Raw genomic sequence first — 14279 nt, 5'->3', positions numbered from 1 at the left:
GTAGGCTGCCTTGCCTGATGGTGGATTTTGCTGTGAATAGCAACACAGACTGGTGCCAGCCCGTAGGCCCCAGCCCCCTGCCCCGTGGCTTTCTTTACAGAAGTTATGTGTGTTCTGGCCAGCAAGTCTGCAGTTCCTTGCCAGCAAGACACTGAGGTCCTTCCAAATCTTAAACACATCACTAAGAGTAGATGATTATCTTCTGGTCTTGAGCTAAGTAATGTCGGGGTGTTCAAAGAAGTTGTTTCCAGCATGGGAATGCGAATTAGCCCCAAAGTCCATTTTTTGTCTCTCCCCTCTCCAGAATCTATACATTTGGGGAATGAATTGTGACAGTTTATGTTGACTCTGATATAACTCACAGCTCAGGGCAGGTCCACCTGCATATTTTAAAGTTCAGTGAGAAAACAAGCATTGTTGCCTCCCTGCCCAGCCCCCTTCCCACCCTGGTAAGGAGTGGTGAGACCACCTTTTTGATGAGACCACCTTTTGAGGGTATGACTCTGTGTTGGTGTCTAGGGGTCAGCTGGCTACACACGACCCCTCCACAGCTATGGCGTCGGCCCTCAGGCCAGAGTCCCGCTGGTGTTCAGTGCGCGCTTTCCCTGCTTCCGTTCTTTGTAGTAACCTGCTCCATATCCTTGGTAGAGAGGTGGAGGTGGGTGGGTTAAGTGACGATTATGATAAATGAATAAAGCCAGTTGGGGAGACACTTCTGTGAAGTCGTCCAACAGTGTCTTCATCCAGCTCACCATTCTCAACTCCACAGCTACTAGCATGGGAACTGCAGGATATGAAACAGATCAGCGTAATCTTAAGTCTGCTTGGTTTGTTGTGTGTTGATACATACACCACGGTTTGGATGTCATCTCTTTTTGCCGCCTCCTGTGGCCTTATTTTTTGAGTCCAGCTGGTGTGTGGAGTGGGGTTGGACACTGAGGAGCAAGCAGTCATGTACTGAATCCCGGGCCTCCTCCTGGTGCTGTTCTCAAGTTCTCATAACAGGAACCCCTGACAGAGGTTCCCCAAGCTACACTGTCCAGCCCGTGGTCAAGGAAGGATGCTCAGGCCATGACCTGGGTCTTAATATTGAAACCCATCTGCTGTTGTTGTCTTTTGCGTCTGAGATGTCACCTTCCTTTCCATTCTTACTGTGTTTTCCCATGTAAAACCAAGTTATGATTTCATACTGGAGACCTACGCTGAGTAGAGATTGAAATTGGGACTGTGAATTTCTTAAGCTGACTGGGCGGGTGCCTGCAGCTGCCTGCTCTGCAGACCTGTCCGCCCGATTGCACCCCCTGGCCCTGCAGGTTACAGAAAGGAGAGGGGCTGCCCTAGAAAAAGGACCCAGCGTGTCCTGGGGACAGGGTTCCCCCGCTGCCCCTTATGGTGGATTATCCGCCTGCTCCTTGGTCACTTCACTAAAATGAAGTCAGTTATCCTCTGTTTCTCTTTTTCATGAATCCTCTTGCAGCTATTTAGGGCAGAATGATATTTTGTTTTTCACTTAGCACTCTTATTCTGTTTGAACACACCTCTTAGGTCATGCACACCCTGTTCTTTGACTGTTCCCACATTGCTGGGCTCCCACATGTGCCCACTTGGCTGGTCAGCATTTTGCTTCCAGCCTGATGCTCTGAAGAGAACACAGCCAGTGTGTGTGTCTGGGCCACAGTGTGAAGTAGCCTGCTATTTGATTTTGTCCCTCAACAAACTACTTACGCGTTTAACTGAAGAGTTCAGTGGGAGTGACCAATAGGAAGGGGAAGCACTCAAGTGGAGAAGGAAATGGTGACCCACTCCAGTACTCTTGCCTGGAGAATCCCAGGGACAGAGGAGACTGGTGGGCTGCTGTCCATGGGGTCACACAAGGTCAGACACGGCTGAAGTAACTTAGCATGCATGCATGCGTTGGAGAAGGAAATGGCAACCCACTCTGGTGTTCTTGTCTGGAGAATCCCAGGGACAGAGGAGCCTGGTGGGCTGCCATCTGTGGGGTTGCATGGAATCAGACACGACTGAAGTGACTTAGCAGCAGCAGCAGCACTCAAATATTCACTGTTTTCCTAAAATAGAGTGGTTTTAAGTGTGTCTTTGCGAAGGTTTGCCATAGACTCTTTGTTCTTTCTCTCATTTTCATTAGCTTGTGGAGTCAGATTTGAGTGACGACGGTAAAGAATCTTTCGTGAGTGGGGAAGAAGATGATGAAGAAGAAAAGGCGACAGCTCGAAGAAGCAGGCCTAGAAGAAGCAGTATTGGTCTTCGAGTAGCCTTTCAGTTCCCCACCAAGAAACTGGCAAAAAAAGCTGATAAGAACGGTTCTGCAGAGCCCCTGTTTCCTGGGTCACGTTTACAGGACAATAAAAAAGTGATTCTTGGAAGGAAGACCAGCTGCAGGCAGGAGAAGGAAAGTGAGGACTCTGCCTCTGAGTCTGAGGACGACTCCCGGGATGAGGGCCAGGAGAGCTCGGATGCTCTGCTGAAGAGGACCATGAACATCAAGGAGAACAAAGCCATGGTGAGTCTGTGCGTCCTGGCCGCCGCCGCCGGGCTCCCGGAGCCGCGCCCCTCCACAGCTGCCGCGGCTTCTGTCAGGAAGCCTACTCTGGGTTTTGTGGGTTCTTCCTCTTTTCCTGGACTTGCAGCGGTCATTGCCTGACTAACTCTGGGTTGGGAAGGGACTCCCAGGACCTTCCATGGTGCCCTGCAAATGGACAGTGGTTTAGAGACAAAAAGGCCTGTCCCAGCAAAAGGGAGCAACATGTACATAGGGTGTCGTGAAGCCCACGGACAGGCAGGCAGCTCTCAGCCTAGCTGTTGCACTTCGGAGATAACGGGAGGAACGAAAGGGGTCTAGGCATTAAAACACCCAAGGAGTTCTGAATCACTTTATAAATCCATGGAACAAAGTGAAATCTTTATGTGTATTCAGTTTTTCTATATATGGTCAGTAACTAGTTTGCTTCATAATTTTTATATATACAGAATTTAAAAAATAATTCTACCAAACACTTTTAGTATTTTGGTATACTTTTTATTTTCTTTTAAAAAGGCATAATATAATGATGCTGTATGTGCAGTCTTAGAATATGTCTAATAAGTTAAGGAAATACAAATTTTAATATAAATTTTACTTTTGGGTAAAGTTTATCTAGAGACATAGTAGTCTTTAGCTAAGGAAAAGTTTTAGGATTGTATTTCTCCGCATCTCCGCATGAGAACTGTGTTCTTCATGATTTTGTTAGTGACACCCATACATCTATTTGATTGGCACTTAATGCCTGTTGTTTTGGTATTTTTAGGAATATTTTCATAAATTATTTTCATTGATGAGAAATTAACCAACCTGAAGAATCAGTGTTTTGGAGCTCTCAGTAACTGTCAGAATGGTCTAATTGGCATTTTCTGTTTTGAACATGATGAGTCTTGATTCGGGTGGGCAAAGTGGTAGGTTCCATGGTCATACTACGAATTAGTGGCTCAGTCCTGATTCTAACCCTATGCTCCAGGCCTTGATCCTTCCAGGACAGTTTTCATCGTGTCTGGTCCTTATACACAAGGAACAGACATAGATTTTATTCCTCTGATAATTTCAGCATCTCACCCTGGAGATAAAAATCATTACACGTGAGGTTAAAAATATAACGACCCGTCAGATCTTACGTAAACTACTCAGGCATGGCTACAAACTCCAAGACTTGTGATAACCTGTTAGCTGAAGTAGACTTAGGAATATTTATGCAAGAATCTATTTTTTCTGAATTCAGCTTGCTCAGTTATTGGCGGAATTGAACTCGATGCCTGATTTCTTCCCGGTCCGAACCCCGAACTCAGCTTCTGTAAGTGGAACTCCTTGTATGTACTGTCTCCAGTATTTACACACACACACACACACTCTCCCACACTCACTCACTCCATGGCCAGATGGGCTTCATTCTGGCAAGCAGCCAGTTGCATGCCTGTGTCTGTGCTCTCCTTGCAGAAAAAGAAGACCACGAGGCGGGCCTTCACAGAGGGACAGGTCACGCGGCGGACCAACCCGGCCCGGAGCGCACGGCCCCCCGAGAAGTTCGCCCTGGAAAACTTCACTGTGTCGGCCGCCAAGTTTGCAGAAGAGTTTTACAGTTTCAGAAGAAGGAAGACAGTGAGTGGGGTATTTTATGACTATAACGAACCAATGCTGCTTTGTCTAAGCCAGTGGTCCTCATGCGGGAGCGTTCATCACGGTCTTCTGGGGCTTGGTGAGGGCGCCGAGGGGCCGACCTGGGAGGTCTGCGGGAGCTGAGACAGCCAAGCCCCCGGATGCCTTGGGTGCTCCTGTGACCACACCTGGGTAAGGACCCTGGCTTTGAGCTTGCACTTGGTCTAAGCTCTAAGCCAGTGAGGCTGTCCTGTGCCTAAACTGAGCAGCTCAGTGGTTAGGACCCCAGGTTCATCTCCAGTGGAGGTGATGATGGCTCCGGGTGGCTTCAAGGTTTTGCTTTTGGGAACGTACAGGATGAATCCGTCTTTGTGTTAGGAATAGGGAGTTTGAGAGCTTTCTGACTGGAACAAAAAACTCTGGACTCTATCTGTGGCTGTTCAGTGTGGGTCACTGCCTAGTCCTCAGAGTTTATAGCTGGTGACCATCCATTGGGCAGGGACCCTGAGTTTCTGATTGGTCATTCTGTGTCACCTTGCCATCCAGGAAGCTTGACACTAAGGATAGGAGTTAATACTAATGGTCCTAGAGCTCTGAGAAGTTTAAAACTTTACTATTTTTTTTTAAGCACTCAGAGCATCTAATGTGCAGTTCTGCTTTGCTCTTTCTGCAGGGGAAATGCCAGGGGCACCGCCGAAGTCGCTGCGTGTCTTCTTTTCGGCCAGTGGAGGACATCACTGAAGAGGACTTGGAGAACGTGGCCATCACGGTTCGGGATAAAATCTATGATAAAGTTCTGGTAAAGTAATCTGACAGCCGATTCGCATCACTGTGACTCTTAGGGGGCTCCCAGGCACTGGTACCTGAACTGCCTGCTTGTATACTGTCTGGGCTTAGACCCGTGTGCCGTCTGTCTCCCCAGGGCTCGGAGGGGGGCTCTGAGCGGGAGCAGCTGTAAGTGGGCAAGGGGAGACGGCTTAGTGCAGTAATCCTCGTCAGGAGAGAGGTCTCTCGGGGGGTAGCAAGCAGGGGTATAGTCTGGAAAATCACATTTGTCATTGTTGTATTTTAAGTAGATAGTTTTAAACATTGAAAAAAATAATGCTTTTATAACCAATAGACATATAATTGACACTGTATTAATATATTTACCATATAGTAATATATTGAAATATTGGAATAGATAAATAAATAACATACATGTTTATATAACCAACAGAAACTGAAGTTTGACAGAATATCTTCTGTAGGTAGGAGGTATTTTAAATGTTTGTTAAATGGTGATGTAGAGGATGGCTTGTGGTATTTTGCATCATTTTTAGATAATGGGACAGTGTCTTAAACAGTATTAAAAGGTTTTCAATGTAATTGCCAACATTTTAAAACCAGGAGGTCTTACCCTGAATGGAGCCAGGTTGCTGGGAGCTGGGCTGGAGCCGTGTGATGCTCCGGGGGTTTGCCGTGATCACTCAGTCACCCCCACCGTTTCTGCCCACCTGATCATTTCGTTTCTCCCAGGCTCCCGACTCGGGCTGTCCTCAGGATTCTCGGGCCCCAGAGCTGAGTGCTCACAGCCTCCCGGAGGGCGCCAGGGTTTGGGCCAGAGACACAGCCGTGCCCGATTCTAGAGGAGAGGCAGGGCAGCTTCACGCACGTGGCCCCGGGCACCCCCTCTGAACCCCGTGCTCACCACGCTGCCTTCGCCCGCAGGGTAACACTTGCCATCAGTGTCGGCAGAAGACCATCGACACCAAGACAGTGTGTCGGAACCAGAGCTGCGGCGGCGTGCGAGGGCAGTTCTGCGGGCCGTGCCTGCGGAACCGCTACGGGGAGGACGTGAGGTCGGCGCTGCTGGACCCGGTAGGGACGGTGTACACCTTCGTCCTGAGTCATGTTGTGAAGGGAACGAGCTGAGGCTGGGGCTCTGGGGCCCTTGGGCAGGGACCTGTAGCCCCCTTACCACTCTCCTCTCCTCCTGCCTCTTGAGACTGGCAGAAATGCAAGAGAGACTTTCCTTCTAGAAAGAACACACAGGACAGTAAAAGAGTGTGTTTCATTTTCCAGGGTCAGAGCCCAGCTTTCTTGGAGTCATGGTTTGTACAGGAGAAGCCGTGCCCCTTTCCTCTGGCACTGGCACTTAGCTTGGATTTACCCAGGGCCAGGCTGGGGGCAGGGGCATTGCCCTGTAGGGCACTGTGTGCCCCCCACGGCTCTGAGAGTTCATGTCAGTGCAGTTTACGTATGTTGTTACTCTTCTAACCTTGTGAGGTAGGTACATACACCTCCCCACAGCTTGGTTCCCTCTGTAAAATACACAGTACGCTGGTTAGCGTGTGTGCCCTTGAACCTGGCTGCAGAGTCTGCGCTCATAACCACTGCACTGCCAGATCAGGGCTAAGTAGACTGTCCCCGATTTGCAGCTGAACGTGAACTGCAGCTCCGCATAGGTGAGCTGAGAAGGCCTGTACTCTGAAAAGCAGGGCTGACTTCTCAGGCATGTGATCTGGAGTGGTCCACCTTTTGGGGCCTTTTTGAAACAGGCAAGAGGAAGGAGACGGTAGTGCATGTCATAGGCTAGCTGACTGGGGGTGAGGCCCAGCGAGCTGGGCTTGGTCAGGGCGTCATCTTGGCCTGTCGCTGACGGGACATTGCGGCCGCTCTGCTCCCCAGGACTGGGTGTGCCCTCCCTGCCGGGGCATTTGCAACTGCAGTTACTGCCGGAGGCGCGACGGCCGCTGTGCCACAGGCATCCTCATTCACCTGGCCAAGTTTTACGGTTATAACAACGTGAAGGAGTACCTGGAGAGGTAAGCCTCGCAAAGCAGAACGGAGGGGGTGAGTCCTGGGAGCAGGAGAGGGGAAGACTGTGTAGGTGGGCCCGGGGTGCCTCATCTCAGCCTGACTCTTAGAAGCCACCTCGAGTGCCGGCTGTGCGGGATCTGTGTGTGTCGGGAATGTCACAAGCAGTCATAGAGCCTACAAGGCAGGCAGGGAAAGCTGTGAAGACCAAAGAGCTCTTCTCACCCTCTGGGACAGAGAGGGGAGGCTTGGGCGCTGTGCGCTGGGATGAGGAGACTGGGTTTAGGGATGTGGGGGTGAGGTGAGCCTGCCTACAGTGACCGGAGTGAAGACTGCCCTTGTGTTGGGAGAGCAGTTTGGCTGTGGTGCCCTGGGGGATGCTGCTGTGTCTCTGCCTCTGTGCCCTAATACTTCCTCTTTCTTCTCAGCTTACAAAAGCAGCTGGTGGAAGACAATTAAGAGAAGAACCAGCCCGCTCACTGTGGAGCACTCCAATAAGACATGCCATTTGTGCCTAAGATTTCTTTTTATACAGATGTATTTTTTTTTAAAGATTGTTTTTATACGCTTCAAAAGATTTCTCAGGAAGATGAGAGAGGAATCTGTATACATATATTATACACAGGCCTGTTTGTATGTTGTTTGTTACTAAAAGTATCTGCAGATGATTAAAAACCACAGTTTAAAAGAGGAAAAAGTTCCAGGTAAGTCCTGGAGGAAACACAGCATCGCAGCTCTGTATCTCCCAGACAGTAACTGGAGGCCAGGTCGTTACAGGGGTTACACCCCCTTGAGTTTATCATGAGTGACCATAGTTTAAGCTGCTCTGGGTTGTTGGACATTTATATTGAAGAATGCTCCTCTAAATTACAAAGTGCAATTAACCATGGAACTAGAGTTTTGTTTTTGTTAAAACTTGAACCAAAAGTAGACGTCACATTACTGACACTGGAGGCCTTGGAGGGCGGCTGCCTGGGGCCCGTGGCTTCTGTATTTTAAAAGAATATATAAAGGCAAATTTAATTTAGAGATTTTTGTTTAATAGCTATAAAAACTACACTCCCAGGTAGGGGCCAGGAGACTCCAGCCAAATTGCTTTTTGAGTTACAGCGGGATTCTGATGCAAACGTGAGCTGCACTAACTTTGGATTGCAGGATGGGGGCGTAGAGGGGTGCTGGTGAAAGGGACATATTTTCAATAGGTTTCCCATGTTTTTCTACATTTGCTTCTTTTTTGTCCCCCTTCTCTAACAAGGATGGTGTTTAAAAAAATTAATGCACATTTAATTTTCTCAAAAGTTACATAAGCCAGAATAGGTTATGCCTCCCAGTGGGATACATTACCACGCCCGGGAGCAACGACAGGCGCTCCTTGTGTTCCGGCCAAGCCGGGGAGCCCGGGCGGGGGGCTGCGGGCTGCGTCAGGCCTCCAGCAGCAGAGCCACGCCCGCCAGGACCCACTTGGCCGCCTTTTCTTTGCTCTTTAGCCTGAAGGTCCAGACGTAGTGGGGGCCTCTCCTTTTGGTTTTGTACACAGGGCACTCGTACGTGTGTGTGGTTTCCTGTCTGTCCACTGGTATGGCTTTCACAAAGATGACTGGCATCGTGGACCTTAACTCCTTGAGGTGGGCTTCCATGATGGTTCCTGTCTGGCTGTCCCATCTGGCTCCTGCAGGAGAGACACGGGTTACAAGCGTGCTCCTGTTGGTACCGCCTTTCTACCTGGTGTAGGCAATAAATGTTCTGGTTTTGTCACTTTGCTGCGTGTCAGTGGCTTCCTTGGCAAGATGGGAGGGGGGGGTTCATCACCTGGCGACTGGGAGCCACGCAGACACTGGAAGCAGAGATTTGTTGTCGTGTCCGACTCTTTGCAACCCATGGACTGAGGAGCCTACTCGGCTCCTCAGTCCATGGATCCTCCAGGCAAGGATCCTGGAGTGGGCTGCCATTCCCTCCTCAAAAGCATAGGCTCATGCTCCCGCGCTACCCCCTTTCCTGTGAACAAAAACTAAATCATTTGAATTCAAAAGGTTTGTAAAACTTACAGGTTCTGTGAGAATCCAGACCCAATAAAGCAAGTTAGTTTGTCCTTCCTTTTAAAAAATGGTGAATCTGCATGCTTGTGGACAGCGTAAGAAATCTGAGTTCACCACGTTCCCTTCCTACTGCACCACCTTCTTAATTCAAGTTCGGGTCACCTGTTTAAATGTCTGTACAGTGATAAGGAGCATCTTGGCAGAGACTTGGAAATGCTTTCTCCAAGAGCCTTTCAGGAGAAGAGGAAATGTTGCGTCTTCTACCCCGTCCCCCAGATTCATAAGAAGTAGATTTAATATAAGTCTATAAGCAATCCTTACCTTCAGATTTGGCTCCCACTGGACACATATCCTACCATTTAAATTATCTGAAAGCCAGAAGTGAGGTAAGTAAGCACTAGTGTGAGTGAGAAATGGAGTAGTGTGGTGTGTTAGTTGCTCAGTTGTGTCTGACTATGACCCCCTGGGCTGTAGCCCACCAGGCTTAATAAGCAAAGGACAAATACCAACTTGCACCCAAGTGAGAAAGGTTCTAAGTGTGATAACCCTGCATGTGCTCCTGGGGGCATCTTACCTTCCATGAGGAGCCCGTGGAGGTAAGCGCCTTCCCTGGGGGGATGCCCGTAGTCCTCCTTTGTTTTTTTGGTAACATCAACAGTCAGGCACATTTTGTCCAGTGGCCACTCGTTCTTTCGAGCCGTGGTCTGCATGATCGCTTTTGGAGGAGGAGGGACAGGTGTGAGCAGGAGGAAGTCATATACATAAGGTTCCCTGGAGCCCCCAGTGAGCCGAGCATCCACCCAAAGTGAGCTGTGGTCCCACGGAGTGTTCAGGGCGTCATCCGCCAGGCTGCACTAGAGCAGGGGTGGAACGAAGGCCAGTTTTGTGGATGGCGCTTGAGTGGAACAGCCATGCCCGAGTGCCTCTGGCTGGTTGGTTTGCTTCTGCACTAACTACCGCGGCCGAGCACAGCCACGTGAGACTGTGGGCCCCGATGGAGAACGTGTTCTGGGTGACCCACACTCCACCCACCTGGCTGCTCCCGTCCTGCCTGGCGTCCTTTTTCCTCGGCAGTGGCCGCCGCGTGAGGACGGGTCACCAGGGCAGGGGAGCAGCTCCAGGGACACGAGGCTAGGGTTCTGCTCGTGGCATGGCTCCGTCAGCATCAGAGGCTGCCCTACCCCAAGTCTTACCTGTTAAGAAGGCCTGAGGGTTGAAGAAGCCAGAAAGCCACACCACAGCCGGAAGGGCGAGATCTTGTGTCCAGGTGTCCAGTTCCCGGCATCGCAGGAGGAGGTCGTTAAACCTGGGGAATAGAAGGTAGGAAGAAACAAATGTGCTTTCAGTACTAAAGTCTTCCATTAAGATTAGATTCTGGGGATGAGGGGGTGCTGGGGGTGGGTGGTGGTAGAGAGGTCCAGAACTGGTAACCTGTGAAACTGTTACCTGATGACCAGGTAATAGAATCGTCTGTCCCCTTAAAGTGTTAAAAACACTGAGAAGTGTGGAAAACGCCATTTATTCAACCACTGTTTCACTTAGATCCTCCAAGTGACCCCCCAGTGACACGTGGTGACTCTGCATGGGCAGCTGTATATGGTCTGGGCTGACGGGGTGCACAGAGACGCATCCCTGTGTCTAAGGATGGGCAGGGGAAGGCTCTGATGACTGTTGTATAATTGGAGTTCCCAGGAACGGCAAGGGCAGCAGAACAGGTGATAGCGGCCTCTGCACAAGCTGTAATTACCTGAAAGTGCGGAAGGAAAAGTTACTAAGGGGACCAGCCACCTTCCGTCCATCGTGAGCCTGTAGTTTGAGAAGCTGCTGTGTTTACAACATGTCCTCTTACTCCATCAGCACAGCAGTTACCCGAGGTAGCAAGCATCTAAAACATACCTGAGAGGAAGCCAGCTCACAGAGGCTAAGGAAAAATGAACTTCCATAAAAATAGGAGAAGCCTTGATAGGTAGCTTTTAAAGGGCTGCTGAAAACGGGGCGGGGGTGGAGGGTGGGCAGGGGGGCAGGTGGAGAGATGGAGCACAGAGCAGAAAGCCCTGCGTAAACGCCTGTGGGGCAGCTCTCTAGGCTGAGGTCTCTTCCTGCCAGCGTGGCTGCATCCTGGGGCCTGGTTGGGTTCACGGTTGCAAAGGCAGCAGGCCGAGTGAGGACCTCATGCCGAGAGACCACCACCGGGAAGAAAGGTTAAATGCTCACACTCGAACTTGGCTCACACAGAAAATTCCTGCCAGCTTAGAACTTGGCTCTGGGCCCTGCCCCATATTAAATTCTTCCAAATAGCTGGTTTAGGGAAAACATACTTGTAGATAGATCCCACAAAGAAGAAAGGCAAGGAACAGGAAAAGCAAAGGTAGAAAAAAACTATCTTGAGATGTGAAAGAAGATATACTCTGCAGCAACCAGTTTTTCTCATGAAGCGCAAATGTATCGAGTTAAAGTGAAGTTGCTCAGTCGTCTCCGACTTTGTGACCCCATGGACTGTAGCCTACCACGCTTCTCTGTCCGTGGGATTTTCCAGGCTGGAGTGGGTTGCCATTTCCTTCCCCAGAGGATCTTCCCAACCCAGGGATTGAACCTGGGTCTCTCCGTTGTAGGCAGACACTTTTCCATCTGAGCCTATGACTTAAAACTGGTAAGGTAAGAAAAAGTGAGGAAATTAAGTTGGAAACAATCTCAAAAAGACAGTTATAAAAATGAAAGCAAAAAGTTAAACAGCATAAGGCAGAATAATAAGGAAAGCAAAATGAAATAGAAATGAGTTGGAGTGAAAATAAGATGAATGTTGAAACATATTTGCTAATACAATTCTAGAAAATTTGAGTTTTCCTAAGTTACAAATTTGAATCATCATAATCAGGGACATACGTTGTAAGAAAATGTGACACATAATACTTACTAAGATACAGACTGGAGATAGAGAATCCCCTGGAAAGCCAGGAAAAAACATGACATCTTTTTATAAAGGGAAAAAATTATGTGAGCTTCAGGCAGCATTTGATCATAGAATAGAATCATGCCTATGAAGCCCTCTGACAACGAATGGGTTAAATTACTTTTATAATCAGCCAAACTGTAACTTGAGTACAGATAACTGATTATATGACATGAAAAACCACCCACAAATCCAATCAACCAGAAGGGAGGGAGCCCAAAAATCAAAAACAAGGAATCTTAAAAATCAAGACTTTTAATGTGTATATTTAAACTTTAGAAAACTAGGTCAAGTACTTTTCCCTCCCTTCAAAATACACAATGTGAAACCAAAAATTGATTTTGGACAGTGATTTTTTTTTTTTTAATATTTTTTTTAATTCAGGGGAGAGACAGTAAACAAGAGAATAGGAGACAAAAGATTCAATGACGATCAGCCAGAAATGACAACCAACCAGAACAGAGACACACACATTGACAGAGGCGAGTCCAGGCAGGCGAAGATAAGGCACAATTTGAAGAAGGAAGGGCTAAGAAACAGATGACGTAGGGAAAAAACACGGACGCCAAGGTGTGTGTGCATGATGTATGTACACTACTGTGTATGGAGTAGATGGCAGGTGAGAGCCTGCTGTATAGCTTGGTGGGGGGAGATACGATCTGTAAATGCATTCCAGTGCATACTTGGTGCAGACAAGTACTGTTTGATTCTACATATACCAGGTACCTAGAACAGTCAAATCCACAGAGTCAGAAAGTACGCTGGTAGATGGTGGGGTGGGGATGGGCACTTAGAGTTTAATGGGGACAGAGTCAGTTTAGGAAGGTGACGAATGATGGTGCGAGTTGCACAGCAATGTGATTGTACTTAGTGCCACTGAAATGTACAGTTAAATATGGTTAATATTGTATGTTTTATATTACATGACTTGCCACAATAATTTCTTCTTTCAAAAAGGCAGGGCTAAGAATTTTAAAGGGTGGAAAGAGTTGTGGACTCAGATTTTTAACCGCACACAGTATCAAGTAGGATGCCTTTTTAAGAGACCACACCTAAACACATCAGTAAAAATGACAGAACATTAATACATTAAGAGTTAAGAAAAAAAATCGTAAAAACTTCCCAAAGAGAGTAACTTAGCTGTGGAGGAATGACAAGTATTTATGAACAGACTCACCAGCCATAGTAAGTGCCAGAAGACAATGCAGTTATATAACAGTGACATTTTGGGAGAAAATAATTGTTATCTAGAATTCTACTTCCAGGTAAACTATTCATCAAGAGTGAGAGCGTAGTAAAGAGAATTCAGACGCAGTACCATCTCCTCCCCGCCACATACCCTGAAAGCCTGCTGTGTGCCTCATCCTTCAGCTCAGTGAAGAGGGGACCCCTACTGCTGTGCCGCTGTGGTTTCAGAGGAGGAATGGCATTTCTGCCTTCTGTGACTGAAGGTTCCAGAGACAGTCTGACTGAAGTCGAGCTTATTCAGCAGCTCAGAGAACCTCAACCCCAGTTTTTTTCCTTTTCACCTTTTGCAGTGCTGACCACGTGGCCCCACTATGGCCACTGCGTCCTGAATTTATGCCAGCTGGAGAGGGGCTCACTTTTAGGATTAAAAATAAATAGGACCCTGTGCCAAAGATGTAAAAGATGAGGAAGGAAAACAAGCAGAAATACCTTAAGTTTTGCAAACATGATCTCTCAGGAATCTCTCTCTGGGGACTAGCGTCCAGCAGGGCAGTTCTTACTGTGTGTGTGCTGACGGCAGGGCCTCCGGATGTGCCCTTCGGGGGACGGGAACAAACAGGTGGCTGGGCTTTCCAGTCAGTCATCTGACAGTATTTTCAAAAGCGTGTAGTAGCTGAATTATGACAACTCTTGTGATGTGGGTAAGACATAACGTTATAAACTTCTAACACTTTTCTGAATGGTCTATATTCCATACCACTGCAGTTTTACAACTGCATTTTCTCAAACATATGTCAAACTTAACCACAGGCCATTTTTTTCAGATGACTTTACTTTGTCAAAGTATCCTAAAAAGCTCCCAGTCTGTCAATAGCAAAAATAAGTCATGAAAGGTCTTTTTGTCTTAAAATTATAGAACCTCATGACAGAAGCTTGAATGGTTTTTCCTGTATTTATCATGTTTACAAATGACTTACCTATAAACCACTTCTATAAAAGAATTAAAACTTGGGTTGTCTTGGGATAAACATGTCTCAGTTATCTGTAGAGATGTTAGTAGTAGTTCTTCCTAAGTCATAAGGATTAGGAGTGTTTATTTGAAAATTAAAGCACCGGAAAAAAGCAGCAAAGAAATCAACACATGCTATTAAGGAAAAATAAT

At 47.8% G+C, this 14279-nt stretch overlaps 2 protein-coding genes across 15 annotated transcripts in view; one reads left to right on the top strand and one right to left on the bottom strand.

Annotated features, from left to right (window-relative positions):
* Positions 1-8697, top strand: part of CDCA7L (cell division cycle associated 7 like) — a 198810-nt gene extending 190113 nt beyond the window's left edge. For all 5 annotated transcript variants that reach the window (XM_055589971.1, XM_055589970.1, XM_055589974.1 and 2 more), the window contains 7 exons: positions 2147-2521; positions 3771-3842; positions 3986-4147; positions 4818-4943; positions 5855-6004; positions 6815-6951; positions 7372-8697. In XM_055589971.1, the coding sequence (XP_055445946.1) occupies positions 2147-2521; positions 3771-3842; positions 3986-4147; positions 4818-4943; positions 5855-6004; positions 6815-6951; positions 7372-7402 (1053 nt within the window). In that variant the 3' untranslated portion in view covers positions 7403-8697. The remainder of the gene's footprint in view (positions 1-2146; positions 2522-3770; positions 3843-3985; positions 4148-4817; positions 4944-5854; positions 6005-6814; positions 6952-7371) is intronic.
* The window catches only part of DNAH11 (dynein axonemal heavy chain 11), a 367742-nt gene continuing 361827 nt past the window's right edge, over positions 8365-14279 (bottom strand). For 9 of the 10 annotated variants that reach the window (XM_055589961.1, XM_055589964.1, XM_055589965.1 and 6 more), the window contains 3 exons: positions 10173-10285; positions 9554-9694; positions 8365-8612 (listed from right to left, as the gene is read on the bottom strand). In XM_055589961.1, the coding sequence (XP_055445936.1) occupies positions 8365-8612; positions 9554-9694; positions 10173-10285 (502 nt within the window). Of the gene's footprint in view, positions 8613-9553; positions 9695-10172; positions 10286-14279 lie in introns of those variants that run through there. The other variant, XR_008717731.1, reaches the window with a different exon arrangement.

Source organism: Bubalus kerabau, chromosome 8 (genome assembly GCF_029407905.1).
Source record: "Bubalus kerabau isolate K-KA32 ecotype Philippines breed swamp buffalo chromosome 8, PCC_UOA_SB_1v2, whole genome shotgun sequence".
NCBI lineage: Eukaryota > Metazoa > Chordata > Mammalia > Artiodactyla > Bovidae > Bubalus > Bubalus kerabau.
The sequence above is the reverse complement of the archived record's forward strand: the minus strand, read 5'-3'. Positions and strand labels throughout refer to the sequence as shown.